The 17,352-nt window shown below is 35.9% G+C and overlaps 1 protein-coding gene across 6 annotated transcripts; it reads right to left on the bottom strand.

Moving 5' to 3' along the window:
- Positions 1-1,192: 1,192 nt before the first annotated feature.
- LOC124158720 (COP9 signalosome complex subunit 7a) lies at positions 1,193-13,135 on the bottom strand. 6 transcript variants are annotated; one of them, XR_006864861.1, is made up of 9 exons: positions 13,002-13,134; positions 12,647-12,826; positions 12,403-12,567; positions 8,608-8,695; positions 8,298-8,518; positions 6,662-6,758; positions 4,708-4,887; positions 4,167-4,283; positions 1,861-1,974 (listed from the first exon to the last, which is right to left on the bottom strand). XR_006864861.1 is itself a non-coding variant. In XM_046533975.1 (7 exons), exons 2-7 carry the CDS (start codon positions 12,812-12,814, stop codon positions 1,937-1,939), a joined length of 777 nt encoding a protein of 258 aa, XP_046389931.1. In that variant the 5' UTR covers positions 12,815-12,826; positions 13,002-13,135; the 3' UTR covers positions 1,861-1,936. The 6 variants fall into 6 exon arrangements, 2 of the variants coding, with proteins under 2 accessions (XP_046389931.1, XP_046389929.1); XR_006864859.1 differs by lacking the exons at positions 4,167-4,283; positions 4,708-4,887 and adding an exon at positions 1,193-1,766 and having other exon boundaries at positions 1,862-1,974; positions 13,002-13,135; XR_006864860.1 differs by lacking the exon at positions 4,708-4,887 and having other exon boundaries at positions 13,002-13,135.
- Between the last annotated feature and the right edge of the window lie 4,217 nt (positions 13,136-17,352).

Raw genomic sequence — 17,352 nt, 5'->3', positions numbered from 1 at the left:
TAAGACTATCTGTTTTCAAACTTATCAAATATGCAGCAATAGATATTTTTCAAGCAGAAATAAAAAACAGAAAACTCTGCTGTCTTCTAATCACAATAAAGGTCTTATATTTTTCATTTGGTGATTTAGGTAAAAAATGAATTAATTACGAGTTCATGGCTGCAGGACCCCACTAAAAGTTAACTTATGATAGCTGAAGCATCATTACTCTGGCATTCAAAGTAATTAAATTCCACTGCCTACTGAGTCATGTTTTCTAATAAAGTAAAATCCAGTTATAATGTGGGTCTAGGGGGACAGAGCTCATACCAATGTAATTACAGGAAAACTTCTTGGGGAAACAAGGAACAATCCTCAAAAACTTAATTTTACCACAAATTTATTTAATAAAACTTGAAACTGATATTATAAGTTTTAAGTTATCCCTAAAACATTGTGGCCATTACCTTACTTTCAGATCAAATTAAATGTTCAAAGTCACCAACAGCATTGCTGTGACCTCAAGTTGTAGGTTACATGGTGTTGTGCTTGGGAGCACTATTACAATACTTGGAGATAGATTTTTCTGAAGATTGACCCTTCTCATTCAATGGAAATATGTAGTGGATGGAATAATTTTTTAGACAAAATGACACGGATAAAGTTGCTGACTGTGTTGATCACTTGAAGTTGTGCTATGCATCAGTGGAAATTAGGGATAGATTTTTTCAAAAAGTAACCTACCATAAGCAATCAAAATCATGTTATGACTAGAGATGTCTAAAAGCCACTATCCTAAGCAAATGCATTATCGCGGAGAGGTGTTGTACGTCATCAAGGTGCCTAGGAAAGTAGAGAAAACAAATATATAGCAATCTTTAACTGCATCTCCATTGGTTTCTGCTTCAATGAATTCTGCCAATGTGAGAATAATGGACAGCATGTCAATCATTTTCGGCTTTTATCTGCTCATGAGAGTAATATTTTATTCAAACCAAGTGCAGGGATCTAGATAATCCATTTTATGTCTCTGCAAAGAAAATAATAATGCCAACAGTTCAAAAAATGTCAAAGATTTAAATGAAAACTCAATCTAATAATTATCACCTTAATATTTGAGTGGAAAGAACAACAGAATTTCATATATATTCAATCCTGGGGTGAATTTTGGGCTTATTTAGGCATATAGGTCAAATTATAGATATGTAAAATGCAAATTTTAGGTATTTTTTAATTTATTTTTTTTCCAATCATAAATTATCTCCTACAAAAACCACAGAGATTTAAATAAGGTTGGTACTCGTAAAATTTATCACAAAGGCGTAGCTTTGATGCATTAACACAATCATCAAATAAAATTTAAATAAACATACTTTTGGGTAACTAAGTGAATATGCAGGTACAATGATTTCCTGATGCAGATAACACTTACAAAAATAATGCATGCATGCCATGCTAAATTCTTTGTTGTAACTTTTAACAATGGAGGACTTGAATCTTCTCTGCTATTGTACAATACTGAAAACAGGGCATTCTTAAAACTGTTCAAGAACCAGATCTGTTTCTGTAACTTCAAATTGGCAATGAATCACCACATTAGCTGGGCCCCTAATGTCTTTATGGTGTTTCACTCAGACATAAACCACATAGGTGGCAAATAAGGAAATCCAGGGGAAAAAATAGGCCAATTTTCTCATCCCACCATAGACTGACTATCCCAGCCCTTGGAAATCACAAGCTGCATTCATCCGGTCAGGGTTCACCATAATTTTTTTGCAAAACAGAGCCTGTTATTGTGGGGCAAAACAGACCATTAGTATCATTGAAAGCACATAGTAAAAGCTAATAGCTGCCCAAATTTTGCAATGATCTTTTCAAATACCTAAGGTTTGAATATGTGTATCTGCATTACAAGAGGTTTCTCAGCTGCCTCACCCCACACAGTGAGAATCCATTCTTAATAAGGTGAAACTGGATGATGATAAATGTCGGACCCTTAAAAATATGCAAATATTATGCAACATTATTACATGCGAATAAAATATTTCAAATTTGAATATTATGAAAATTTATATGCATTTCATGTATTCCTGGAGATTTGAAACCTTTCTTTGATAATAGCTGGTCACTCTATTCTATGCAAGAAATTTCACGTTATCTATTTATATAATGTAATGAAACAATGCAGAAGCACTTTATGAGACACTGACTGAGACCATTTCTGCAGATTTTTCACAATCTGAAACTCACTAAATTAATACGCAATCACACATATTTTAACAATTTTTCAATCCATTATTTTAATGTCATTCCTAGTCATTGACAAGAAACTTCAAGGTGTGAGTACATGAAGCCTTGCACCTCATAAAGCAGTCTTTTTACTTTACTCCGTAAGCAGTTCGTTCATTGAGTTTGCTCCAAGCAAACACTATTGTAAATAGGAAAATTCTCTCCCAATAGCCTCCTAAAGAAACAGCCCTGCTACACCACGTTACCATGGAGTTTAATTCCTTAATTTTTGGATAGCAACTATACTGGTTGATACTAGAGTACCAGTTATATCCTGGCTCCAACAACTTGCGGTCAAAGTGGCTGGTACACACGATGCACTCTCACCAGAAAATGCTTGGTGGTACTAGGACCACACTGGTGGTGGTGGTCGCAATACAATATTTGATCTAATCCAAATGTAATTTTTTATCAAATCCTTCTCATTTCCATCATATAATCAAAATGTTATTTTCCTCAGAGAATTCAATGAAAAATGCCTAATTTTCATGAACTCTTTCTCCTTATCCAGTAGATTGAATATCAGACTAAAAATTAAACAATTGTCTCAAGGAATAGAATAGATTGTCAATTCTTAATTCATGAATTGACTCAAATCTTCCAATTTTCCCATCTCTCTCAACAAGTAACATGTTGGGGACCAAAATGGAGAAGAAAGCACTTCTTTAACAATTCATCTCCGACCAGTTGACCTCTCCACTAGTCATAAATATACATTTATGATAACAACAAAGATGAAGACAAATACATTAAATACTGATGTATTGATTTTTATAATTTATTACACAAATGTGTATCATGTAGTTGAAAACTTAAACCTATTGGAAATTTTCCTCAACAGGCTTGAAGTGATAAATACTGGAAACATATTATTGGCTTCATTAGGAATATAAGACTTAGGAGAAAATTATGAAGTGAAATGCCAAAGATGCTTTCAGCTATAAAAGAGAACACTTTACATGAGGATTAAATATTTCTGCTTTGATATCACACACATGCCACATGCTTTTATGGAAGTCACCCAGAGATTTATTTTTGCAATGTATATTTATATGAGGACCCTTTCCTGCTGGCGCCTACATTAAAAAAACGTTTTCGTGCTACGAGTTGCATAAGGATATTTTAAACTTTATTACGGGTTGTGCTTTATTGCCTAGGAGTGGCCCTAAGGACTCGCTAAGCTGGGTCTTAGGCCGGGCCTCAATGCATCGGACAATTGCGACCTCAGCGGTCACTTCCCTTGCCTTGCGTCGGCCAGAGCCGATGTCTGGTCGTCCGCATTGAAAAATCCGCAACAGCTATACCCGACATCAGGTGTTCTGCAAATGAAAATGCACATCGGCTCCACCCGACATCTGGCATGAAAGGGTTAAAAAAATATGTAATGTACACTAGCCATCAGCTTTCCACTGAATGCGAAGAGAATTCCCTACCCTTGCCATGTCTTTTGCAATATCCTAATTTTATTTTTTACTAAAAAGAACACTGCATGCTTCCAAGACTAATTTACTTCATGAATAAGAAAATAATAGGCTTCCATTTACACACTCCTGTCCACAGCAACCTCCCATACACGGAATGAAGCAATGAACTGAACATATTCAGGTGCAACTTAGTGAAACTGCATTCTCAAGTAAAATGAAATACAAATACTAAGGTGCATTCCACACAATGCATATTAATTTAATGACCCAAGTTTCAACGCACTTAGTAGAACTGATTTCGAAGAGATATAAGGACTTAGGATAAGAGTGACTTAGGAGAATTCTTCCAAAACACAAATAACATTCATGCATTCAAATATATGATATGCATTATGAAGATACTGAAGGAAAGGCATTAAAACATCATGTCCACTTAGGAAGAGATAAGTGCAGCACCATAAATGTTATATGTACTTAAGGTAGGGCACCATTGGTTATGGAATATCGGAAACCCTTCCACTTCTTTCTCTTCATTCCCTCCGAGGCCTCTATTAACACCACATCATGATGCCCACCATGGATAACTAGATGCTGCACACCCAGCCAATCAGAGGGAGGGAAAAGAGAATGCCATGAGTTTTAAAATGATGATGAAATTATGTCATAATGAACAATGCGGGAATAGTTCTGACAATTCTTAAGTATAAAAGCCTTATTAGTGCAATCAAAAGCCAGGATGAGATCCAAAACTCATTTCACCCAAACTGCTGTCTATTACTGTACTGACTGTAAATATTCTAATTTGCCCTCTTATTTTCATGTACTTGTACACAACTTTATGATTTCTTAAGTACATAATTAAAAGAAAATAATGAGTGAATAGACCTAGATTTCATTAGATTGAAACTTCTATAGAAAACTGTTCAGTTTTCACTCTCATTAAGTCTAAGAAGAGTTGGAAGTCACCCATTATCCTTCGGGAAAACCTTGATTAATTTCATCAACAGATACATACCTTGCTAAAAAATTAGAAAAAATTCAGAGCCTTCATTAAGTAATTTCACAGGAAAAAATTGAATTCTGATGAAAATACCATAATTCAATACTTTGGAATCAAAGGTGCTGACCATGATCCAGAGTTTTTGGGGTATCTCTGACACAAGTTGGCACGCAGGAACTCAGTGGAAACGAATCACTGGGAAGAAATTTGTAACAAAAATTTAGAAGCCATCACAGAACACAGTGAAATAACCTAAAATTACCTTTACGAATAGAGGAATTAACACACAGGTTATTCCTGAAAGATATTTACTGGGGGAGAATGCTCTTGTAAGTGTTGAGTAAGAAATGATCATTTCATCTTGATTCTCCATGACCTACGGGGTTTAAAATATTTTTAATGGTTTGCCTAGCACAAGTACATTTTTATGCCATGTAGTTCTATTGATGGTATCTATCCTGTACAGCTTCTCTACCCTCAGAGAATATCAAAGATGCTATGTTGGTCATGAGAATCAGTGGCGCTGACTCCAAGGGGCTTGAGGGGGCCCGACCCCCCTCAAAAATTCATTATGGGCGTGAGGAAAAAATGTGTCAGGCTTGTTGATTTTCCCCAGAGTGCCCAGATATCAAGATTCGAGATATCAGGGTTCTAATGTTAATCATATGACTCTTCTAAAATGCTTAAAAAACTTAAAACTCACTACTTATAAAATTTCCCGAGGCAAGATCCCCAGTTTGGCCCCCCCAATATTTCTTGTAAGTCGGCATCCCTGATGAGAATTGGATACAAGAGTAAAATTAGGAGACATATCATTATTTTAAAATAACTACTTTTGACTATTCTACCTGAATTATCATAAGATGTGAAGGAGCCGAAGAAAATATTGCCTTCATAAATTTTAGCATATTTATTGTTCTTATGCCAAGGTATGATTTCAATTCACGGAATGCATATGCACTGATCTAACACCTAATAAATAATTCAGTTCTAGGAACTATCAGCCATCATTCACCTCTTGAAAGTTACCTCATAACACATTTTGAAATTCAGGATCAGAATTTGAACAAGTCAAAATCCAAATAAGAAAGGAAAATTACAAGTATCAAATTCCAGAGAAATTAAATACGAGAGTCCATGAATATGCCATGGGTATTCAGAATCTTCCATGAAACTACAGTATTTTAATTACAGCTATCTACAAAGTCTATAATGAAACAATCTTGAATTGATGAACTGAGATCTATACCAGAATCTTTCAGGCCAACCACTGTTTGGCTAGAACATATCTTTAACACAAGTCTTTGATTCTTAAATAATTTCGATTTTTTACACCCTTTGCAAAATCTTACAAAAAAGTAAACCTTGGAACAACTGAGAGAACATAGGGGCAAACAGTTACACCTAAAACGCATTGACACTATTTAAACATTCATGTAAAACTTACGGGAAAAATCTTTGAAAAACATCATTTACGTAAAAGTTTCATCACAAAAACCAAAATGCCTATTACGCCCAATCTCCCATAGGTAAGAATAAGACACTTTTCCAAAAATTACTCGCATGATTCGTACCTAATAAAAGTTAACTCATCAATCAAGATGATTTCTGATGCAAACAGACAAGTTCCTCAATGTTAAAACACAAACATACAAAACAACAAAATGTATTAGCTTAAAGGCTGTAAGATGTTCAAGGAACAATTAGGGAAATGAGGTTCTCAAAACATTCACTGCACAGTTTAATAGAAATGGAGAACATACATTACAAAGACTCTTTGAATCCAAACAACATTTCCAGCCAGAGAAGTCTTAGGAATAAGGTACATATGGACTTCCTCCTCAACAGAATCATACAAACACAAATGTGACGTGCACACAGCCTTATCTATCACAGAAGTGAGAGTCTCAGGACTTTTGCCAAAACTTTCCACTCCCCCGGAGACCTTTGCTCTTCATTTGTTTTTTACCTTTATCACACTGAGCTACTGCCTCCCTTGTGTCCGTAGCCATCGCTTCATCTGTATCTTGTGCTTGAGTTTTAAGTGTCTTCTTTATATTAACAACCTGAAAACACACACAGAGATAAATAAGTTAAGGGTTATTCCATGCCTAATCAACTCTAAAAATGATTTTTTTGGCACCCACCAACTTGGAGCACATCATTTCTTCACCCAGATAAGAGAAAAGCCCAAATATTATTTTACCTATCTTAAATATTTTTTCAGTTACAACCTCTCAAACTTTATGAGGCTTCTTAATTACTTCCTATATCAGGTCACACTTCTCAAGGTGGATTTATTACTCAAGAGATTCTTTCTCACCTGCTTGTGCATTGTTTCCCTTGAAAATTTTCAGCAATTACCACAATGGTGTAAGAATATAGAAAACATACTCATTAGACCATTACTTTTTTTGGACAAATGAAAAATTCTAATGCTTTGTATTATCAACATTTTTTGGATACACACAAATTGAACCTATAGAAGTAAAGAAAAGCCCAATACCACCAAAAGGGTGCCCATCAATGCTGGTAAATTCAGGACAATAATTACCTTAAAGGCATGTCCTTTCCTATTCTAAGAATGTCTCATAGGTCAAAAAATAAAAGTAACTGGCACATACAATTTTTCCATAATCCTCACTCCCTTAAGGTATTAGCAGAACATTTTCGAAGGAAAATACACCCACAGAGGTAAGAAGAATTTATGAGTTAAACAGTGGACTTAGATAAAAGAAAAAAGAAGCCTTCTAAAGTTTGAGAGGCTGTAACAGAAAAACTATTGAAGCTAGGGAAAAGAATATTTGGGCTTTTTTCAAACCTTGGGGAAGGAAAGAAATTTACCAAGTTTCATCAAAATCAGTCAGTGGGTGCTATAGAGCAGTTGATTTGGTATGGAAGGACCATTCACAGATTAAGAGGTAGCATATGAATGACAGCATCATGAAGTTATTCATACATTAATTTTATAAAAAAATAATTAGATTACTTCTAAAAAAACAATGTTTAACCAATTTATACACAAATAAGTAGAAGGCACAGAATTTTAATGTCATAAAAGTTGACATGCAGAGCATGGATATCTCAATTCTGTTGAGAAACTACTCCAACTAAATGAGAAGAACAGAAAATTTATAACAGTAGGATAATTTATGAAAACATTTTAGGTAAGGAAAAAGTATTTTTTTTAGTATCTTGTAAAAAAATGACTTACAAGTGCAAGGATGTAATCCATGTATATTAAAATAGAATATCATGGCAACGTGCCCAAGACAGAACAAGATAATCATGCACTAAGATAAAAATGGCATCATGGACTAGCAAAATGTGTAAGTGGACATGATCCCATGCAAAAGAATTTTGAAGTAACAAGTTCAACTAATTGCAAGTGTGTACATACTGTACTCATGGCAATTCATGATCAAATCTACATGCAGGATAAACACATATTCAACCAAACACTATTAAGGAGACATAAACATGTTCTCATAACAAGTACATATGTGCTTTTGAATTAAACAATTTTAAAAATTCATCAAAAATGCTTTAGGTATTAACTTCTCGGTTTCAAAAAGAAGACAACAATTGCTACTTAAATATCCTACCTCTTGTTCAATGGCTTCCTTGTGCTTCACACGCCTGTTCTTTTCTGCATTTGCCCTATTAATTTGTGTTTCCACACACGACAAAACAGTTTCACATGAGTTGCACCATTCCTGAAGTGTTGATATAATTGTTCCTATCTCTGCTGCCCTAATATCTCGACCAATGGCGTAGTCAACCTCTAATTGGCTATTTTTTTGATCGAGTTTTCCATGAATAATATCTAAAATATAAATAAACAATGCAACATTTCAGCACAGAAACATTGAAAGAATAAAGTGCGAAATACTAAGTTCAAAATATTTAATCTACCTGCATAAACAGCTTCAATGATGAGATCCTCTAAATCCCTCACATTCTTCATATCCAGTTCTTGTAGAAGAACAGAGTATGGAATACACTGGAATAAAAATTTCTCAGCGATTATGAGTAAATCAAGAATAAAACTAAGTCACTTTAATCTTACAAAGCTTATATGCAGGCATATAATAATTACTACTGAGCAATATTAAACTTATACCAATTTAAAAAAAAACTAAATTATCCATTCATTTCCCATTTACTTTGCTTTAATGTTCGATGACCTTACACAGCCAGGATATAAATTTCCACAAAAATATTAATATGCGTATATAATATAATAATAAGGAAGAATGATGCTTAGGTAGCTTAATTGGCTTAAGCACTCGACTGGAAATCGGGAGATCTAGGTTCGAATCCTGGTCAGGGCAAATGATTTTTTCTATGTGGATTTTTTGCACAATTTGTGATTTTATGAGACTCCTGTAAAGTTAGCATCGTGGCTAGTCTCAGTATACTTAAATTAATATGTTTCAAAATGACAAATTCCAGAGGGTGATGATGTGTACAATGATGAATTAAATGCTAATCTAATAAATTTATCAGTGGAAAAATATGACTGCACATGGAAAGACCAATGAATAAGTAATGATGATAGATGGACTAAGGAGATATCCAGGGACAATTGGATGCAGAGTCATCATAAGACAGGAAACATTAATTGAAAAAAAAAAATGTATTAAACATATGTATGTCTCATTAGGTCCATCAAATATTTAGGAACATTCTCAAAAATCAGAATGCACCTTAGAAAGTTGCCTCTTTTTTAAAGATCTTTATTGAGAAAGGAAGACTCTACAGATTTTCGTAAGGGGGAGTTCATGTTGGAAGTTTTGCAGATGGCACAGGAGGTGGGGGAGTGGAACTCAAAACCTCCACAGAATGAAGTAATTTCTTAGAGTTGAATACAGATTTTGCACTTTCATTCCTAAAATTAGTTCGAATCCCCAATTTGTGCATGCACCCTCCACTAATGTCTTAGACTCTACCACTGCTTTCTTTCAAATATGCACTGAGAAAATGAATAGTACAGAATTAAAAAATACATACTCCACATTGGACTAATGCACCATAACTAATAACAATACTTTCGTCTTAATTCCATGTGCATATTGGACCATTAGGTCCCCTCTTAAAATGAACTTCGACATACGCATGCATTCATATCCTGAGTGGTGGAAGAAACCACCCACGTGGGAACAGAACCCGCAACTGTTGGGTTGGCAGGTGAGGACATTACGTTGCCACCAATCAAGAATATGATATCATGAACATTAATTAGATTATTAAGACAATCACTTTTATTTAACACATATGCTGACACCCCCAGAAACTGAAATGTGATGAAGCTGAAAATGCCTGAAACATCCAAAGGGATAACCTATTCCTCTATGCCTGACACTCCCCAGTGTAGATTCTCAGTCCAACAATTGGCAGGTGTAGTAGTGCATAGGTTAAGGATAAGAAAGGTGATGGAAATAGAGGTGTACCCTGGATCAAATGGTTTTTTCTTGCGATGACTGTAAATGTCTGAATAACCTTTATCTAACCTATTCCCTACAACAGACGTAAATATGCATCTGGACTTTTTTACCAGGGAAACGAAAGCAGCATATTTTTGTCACAGATTTTCCGATGCAGGTGAACGAATGCCGAATATACACATTTCCTAGCTCTCTTTCCTCCCCCTTTTATGATGGTTGCAGGTGTGCGATGTCTTTGATTCGGGACCCAACACTACGGGGCTTAGGACATACCCTCGAAATCCGGGAGCAGATACCCGTACCCCACCACCTTATATTACCTCTCTTAGTGGTAAGGGTCATACAATTGTTTATCCAGTCATTTTGCAAAATAAATATTTGTTCCTTTCTCAAAAAATATAAACTAAGAATTGAATTATTCATCTTTTGAGCAGTGTTTACAATTTTAAATGAGATTCTACAATAAATATTAACTTATATCTCGATTTCAGTACAAACATCAACATTGAAATTGTTGCTGCATTAAATCCGTTAATACTGACGGTAAAGAGTAGAGAAAATTCTCAGAATGAAATGAGGAATTTAATTGGAAGTCTCCAATTTACGTGCATGCAAAATTATCCATATAGCTAATTCATATAAACAAAGCATGATTGACCGCGAACCAATGCCACTGGTAGGGTTATAAACGCAGAAAGGAGAGAGCCCAACTACCCTCAGAGTCCTAGATAATGTGGAGTCCGTGCTAGGAAGGGTCGAAAAAGGTTAGTGCTGAGAGTGTGCGATTATCCGCAACACCCTTCTTCACGAATGTCCTGCAAATATGCTCTGTACGGAGGGGATGGAAGAATCTCTCAGGGCCCAGTGCAGCAGTGAGAACTTCACCACCTTGAAAGGGCTAAGAAGATAGTCCAAAAAACCCCTTAAGAAGGATCTCAGGTTTTAACAACAAGGTAGCTACAGAAAGAGTTTTTAGGTTTTCCACTGGGTCTTAAGGTTGACTGACATTTCAAAGGTGCAGTCCATCATCACCTTCAGTGTAGTCAGTCATCACCATTTTATTCACCCTGAAGACAATTGCAGATTATGCCTTCAAAACGTCGATGTCATTAAACACCTTGAATTAGAGGGGAACCCAAGATCTCTCCCTGAATCCAATTATCATTATTAAATGTCTATTCAGACTTTGCTTGAATGATTAAAGTGAACATGAAGAAGTACAACTAGATAAATGTCTCCATTATCGAGCTAATAGTTATACAGCCTCTGTTTCCCAATGAAATGAAAAAAATGCCGTTACATTATTCTTATCTACATGATACTCCATTTCACAATTGCAGACAATAATTCAACATGATTCACACCAGGATGCATTCCAATCTGCTGGAGAAATAGCATTCCTTCTAATGAAATGGTAAAATGCAGAAAATATAACTTCCCTGTTGATAAAAAAAATAGAAATTTAATTATGTGTCCTAATGAAGAGGAAAGTTCAAAGAGACAATCAAAAGAGGAGGAGATCAAATTATGATGATTATATCAGCAAAGTTCCTTTTGCTTCCTTGTCATATGCTATCCCAGCACCTTTATTCAAGTTAAAAGTTGGTTGTTTTGAGGAGAAGAAAGATAGGTGAGGAAGGCTTGAGGAGGGTAGGAGAATAGTAGAATACTTGAAGGAACTGCCCAGTGAAGTGATAATAGAAGTTGTAACTAAGAAATAGCTAATATATTTCTAATTTTAGTGCTCAATCATACTTTATTTTAAATTCCAATGTCTTCAAATGGAAGTGCATCTATTGGGTGCTTGAATGAATGATGGAGCATGGTAGCCTAGAGGATAGGGCATATGATCACTGACAAAATGGTCCCAGTTTCAAATCCCTGCAGATACCTAAAAAATGTCCTTGCTGAGCTAAGTGACCCAAGCTAATGGAATGGCCCACAAACCCCAAATGTGTTAACCAAAACACATGTATCTTCGTCTAGGGGAAGTTATTCCCTATAATATCCAAAACAACAATCGGGTTGAATTGAAACTCTGAAAGAAAGAGTCCCATAAAAGGAACTGCCTCTTGAAGGTGCAGAGAGCATATTGGTCTCCATTTAGCCGAATTTATCGGAATTTACAGTTGCTTCCGACGCCGTAACGTATATTTCCTCAATGAAAATGCTAAGATACCGTGGATGCAAATGGCAACTAGCAAAAAAAAATGGTTTCTCATGGGCAAGAAACAGTCCGATTATATCCAGCCCAGACACTTACCTTAGTTTTGGTGGCAAGTGTGACTATAGTAAGGTGCTGCAATTTCTTTTTCTGGGCAGGCGATAATTCCAGTAAATTACTTTGGTTTTTGAGATAATCTTTGTACGTTCCATACGCAAACAAGTGCAGCGTATTGAAATGTTTTGCGTGCGGACCATTTTCCAACTAAAAGAGAATTGAAAAACCATTAGTAGGGTAAAAAAAGGCTTACAGCATAATAAGACCCTTCTTGATAATTTTTCACCTCTTTCACGTTAGGCATATCAAGAAGTTCACCAAAAACATGGACTCCTGGGGCTTCCAAAACTTGTTTCACTAATTCAACTGCTGCGGCTCCTTTAGCTGTCTTCGCGAGCAATACGAACTGCTCTAAAGGGTTGTTGCTGGTAGACTGAGTCTTTTCGGCTATCATCGTGGAGGTTGACTGATAATATGAGAAAGTAAAAGTTGGTTAGACAAATAATCCGAAGCCAAGACAATGCACTCGAATTATCCATCACTATTGGAGAGGGTTTCTGTCAACCTTTATAGTTACACGGGCACGCGATATCGGGCCATAAAAGAAAATAAAATATACGACCTATAATTATTTTTCTTACCTTTACTGAGCGAATCCAATGTGACACCACGGTTGAAATAATTAATGCCTGCAGCCGTAACTCTTGTTTATGAATATTTGACTCAAGCAGTATTAGTCAGCTTTCAGGCAAGAAGGTCAGGACGACAAAAATGTTTCATTTACGACTCCATCAATAAGAAAAAACACATATACATTTATTAACAAGATTCAGAACCTTTGACACACATGAGCACTAAAATAGAATTCCAAGAACTTGCACAAATCACCTGAACCGGAAATGATAAAACAATTGAAATAATATTTAGAGGAGAGGGATTTCAAATTTAAGAAAATCTAAATCAAGGACCTCCTAGCTGTATACGCCAAGTTATTTGTTATATTTACTCAGTTTTGACATAAAAGGATTTATTTATACATTTAATTTTCTTTTTAAACCTTAATATCACTCTGAAATGTATAAGTTTTTTAATACAATTATCATTGCGTTCGTTTTGTTTATTACGGAGCTTCAATCATTGAATTTCATATAAAATTAAAGAGAATATTTCGTACAATAATTTATTTTTAAAATCTCAAATCTGAAAAGACCATTCGCCTGTAAGGTCCTCGTGCCCCCCCAGAAAAAAATCCTGGATCCACCCTTGAAGAGATCAAAAAACTATTCTGTTCCTAAATTAGGATGGAGGAAAGCAATCATTTGTCTTTTTTAATGTAAATTGGAGCGCCCTTTAGTGAATTCCTTCTACACTTCAACAACAAAATGACATTCTTTGCTATTATTGAACAAGGTACTAATGGGCTTTTTCATACCATACATTACACATGATAATTATGTATTCTCCATGGTTCATACAGTGGTCCCACAGAAGAGATTCGAAAAAATTTGCAAAATTATTCTCAGCGTATTGACTGAATTTTTTTTCTGCAACAGATTCAAATACTTATAAAAGATTACTCACAAGTTTTGAGATGGTTAAAGGCCTTTATGGAGGGCTGGGAAGAGAAATTAAAAGTGATATCAGTGCTCATCATCTTTTTTGACAGCAAAGGAGTGATCCATTAGGAATTTGTTCCTCAAGGACAGACAGTTATTGTTGCCTCTTACAGGGACAGGCATGAGACTCTGTAAAAGGGTCATCAGGGCCAGAAAAAATATCCTCACTACCTGGAAACTCCATCTTGACATCATGCCTTGCCACAACACGATAAGATTCTGTGAGTTTTCATTTCATTTATTTCCAAGATAACGCATTAACCATATTCCTAGATATAACTTCACAGATGATAGACAATTGAAAATAATGAACACAAATACAATAAACCCATTAACCTTTTCCCATCTACACACATATATATTCATGTGGACGTTTCCTGACCTGGGAGACGACGGCCAAATATTTACGTGTGAGATTTTCCTGGCCAGAACGAAAGCCATATATATATATACGTTTTCTAGCTCTCCCCCTTTTAGGACAGTTGCGGGTTTACGTCGTCTTTGTCTTGGGACCCAACACTGCGGGGTTTAGGATTTACCCTCGGAATACCTAGACCCCTCGTCTATTATAACCCCTCTTAGCGATAAGGTACAGCGGTCATACAATTGGTTATCCAGTCAGTTTTCCAAATAAATATTTGTTAATTTCTCAAGAAAAAGAAACTAAGAATTGAATTCTTTGTCTTTTGAACAACATTTACAATTTTGAAACGAAATTCTATGATAAATATTAACTTATATCTTGAGTTATGTATAAACATCAACATGGATATTGTTGCTGCATTAAATGCGTTAATATTGACCTTAGAAATTCGCTTAAAATTTGACAATGCTTAGAAAAAAATGAGCAATTCAATTCAAAGTCTGCAATAGTGTAGTTTCCTTAATCAAAGAAAACGAAATGCATTGATTGCTATTCGTTACCCACCAGTAGGGTTTTCATAATATACAAATTATTTGGTTTTAGAAATCCCGATTTAAACGAATGGCAATGGTCAATTTTATCCTCATTTGAAAAAGGCCAGATTGGCACCCATGCGATTCCACTGCACGTGACGTCACAGGGACCTTGTTTCTAAACGAGGGGATAGGAGTTTTACATCGTCTAACATTACCAATCCATGCATGAGTCACAAAGCTCAGGGAAACATCTCTTAATAATCACTTATTAAAATTGTCCAAGGTCAGAAACTTTCCTTCGTTTGATAAGGTAGTAATAATCCATATTTACGCCAAGCACTACCTGCTAGCATCCTGCGTCATATCAGCACTCAAAACCTCACCCCAAGGTCATCTCACTTGCGGCAGCGAGAACCAGAATCGACCAGAATGACGTACCACATGGAGTTTTCCCAGCATTCATACTTAGTTGTCGTGCGCTTGAAAATTTTCACTTTTCATTTAATTGCAAAAAATAGATATCGTCATTTAAAAATCTATAAGCGTGAAACACGTACTCCAGGAGTAATAATATTTCGATTTAGGAAATAAAAAAATAATAGGAAACCACCCCATTTACGTGCAAGTAACAATTATCCATATGCTAAATACATACAAGCAATTCATAACTTGACCGGGAACCAATGCCGAAGGTATGGTCGTAAACCCGGAAAGGAGGGAGCACAACTACTCTCGGAGTCCGAGATAATGTGGAGTCCCAGCGGGGAGGGGTCGATAAAGGTTCTACGAGACCCTTCTTAACGAATTTCCTCCAAAAACGCTCCGTACCACGAGAAAGAAGAGTCTCTTGGGGCTCAGTACAGCAGTCGTGCTAAGACGAAAACTCCGCCGTTTCGAAAGGGTTAAAAAATAAATTTTAAAAAATCTAAACAGAATTACACATCAATGAATAAAATATATAGGTAGAAGTAATAGTAAAAAATTTGAGGTATAAACATGTTCTCGTAGCAGAATTTTTAAATCGAGTTCATCTTTTCCAAAAGTGACTTTGAAATCTAAATAGAGTTCCTGGTCAAATACAATGTTCAAATGCAGCCCTATCCCCCAATAGTCCTAAAGGTGCACCAGCAGACTTCTGTCTGTACCATCAGATTAAGGCAGCCCTGAAATGAACCCATTTTTTGTCCATAGAAGAGATCCAATTGGCTGTGATGAAGACATTGCAAGAGGTCTCCGAGGAAGCCTTACTGGGCATGGCAGAGTCACTGAAAAAATGTGTAGAGGCCCAAGGACAGTAATTTAAAGAATTTTAAGTCTCTGTATAAATCTATTGAATAAAGTACTTAAAAAATAATTGCATTACTTCCAGGACCTCGAATACCGAATCCAGAAATCCGGATTGTTTGAAAATTCCTTTGTGTAGAGTTTCGACTTGCCACCACCAGGGCCGGATTTACTGTAAGGCAAAATAGGCACGTGCCTAGGGGCATCGCAGTCCAAGGGGTGTCTTCTGTTAGGCAACCGGCAATGATCTGTACTGGAGGCGCCTCGAAGTGCACTGCCATCAGCAGGCTTATTATGTGGGTTCCGTCTGGCTGCAGGTGCCCTCTTTGCTAGGGCTTTAAATGTGCTAAGTTAGGATTATAGCAGAACCTGAACTGCAATGCCATAATTAATGAATTTTCCGAAAAGAAGACAAGAAGGAAATTTTTTTGAAGTAGTTCTCGTTGTGCTAGAGGCAGGCCCCGTTATTTCTTCATTCAGGTTTTTAATCTGCTCTTTCTCTTGAATATATTGCATTTTGCCATATTTGTATTTTAGAGGCTTTGTTCAATTGAAAATGTTGTTCGTACTACTGCTCTTCATGCATTTTAAAATTAGTGTGGTATGTGTTCTACTATTTTTAATACTATATTTTGTGCTACTGCAGTTCATTCACTTATAGCTGCACGTAATGTTTTTATTTTTGAAGTAATACTCTTCTCTTTTGTAGTATAAAATAAGACTAAAAAATAATAGTAAAACATCATTTTTGGAAAGGGTATTCATAAAATATTTTAGTTGTATGTATAAAAGTTAAACTTCCTGCCCTGGGCACTACTCTCCGAGCTTGTTCTGAGATGAGTGGGAAGTTGGCGCACGCTATGAACATACGCTACCAACCTAGGCAGGGACACGTAGGGATCTCAAATATCGAGCACAAGAGCCTGAATGCATTTATAAATTAATTCATTAGCAAAATATACCATGAAGACCAGAAATACAGAAACCCTTTGGTCCCAAGCTGTCTGGATTTGAGGTCCTCAAATGTATCTTGATAATTTTTTACTTGTCCCTGCCATTCAGTTGCAGTAGAGGCTAAGTAAACAAGCCACTAAGGCTTCTTCATTGGTACGTGGACTGGCAAATAAAGATGGGCACGCAGAATTTACATTACTATCAAGACAAAGAATGAGTCAGATAAATAAAAAAAGAG

This window comes from Ischnura elegans, chromosome 5 (assembly GCF_921293095.1).
Source record: "Ischnura elegans chromosome 5, ioIscEleg1.1, whole genome shotgun sequence".
NCBI classification, from domain to species: Eukaryota; Metazoa; Arthropoda; class Insecta; order Odonata; family Coenagrionidae; genus Ischnura; species Ischnura elegans.
The sequence above is the reverse complement of the archived record's forward strand: the minus strand, read 5'-3'. Positions and strand labels throughout refer to the sequence as shown.

Coding starts and splice junctions, on each gene's coding strand:
- LOC124158720 (XM_046533973.1), bottom strand. CDS start 12,814: ATGATAGCCGAAAAGACTCAGTCTACCAGCAACAACCCTTTAGAGCAG. Junction 8,519..8,607: donor CATTGAAGCTGTTTATGCAG/GTAGATTAAATA, acceptor TTTATATTTTAG/ATATTATTCATGGAAAACTC. Junction 6,759..8,297: donor AGGAAGCCATTGAACAAGAG/GTAGGATATTTA, acceptor GTGTGTTTTCAG/GTTGTTAATATAAAGAAGAC.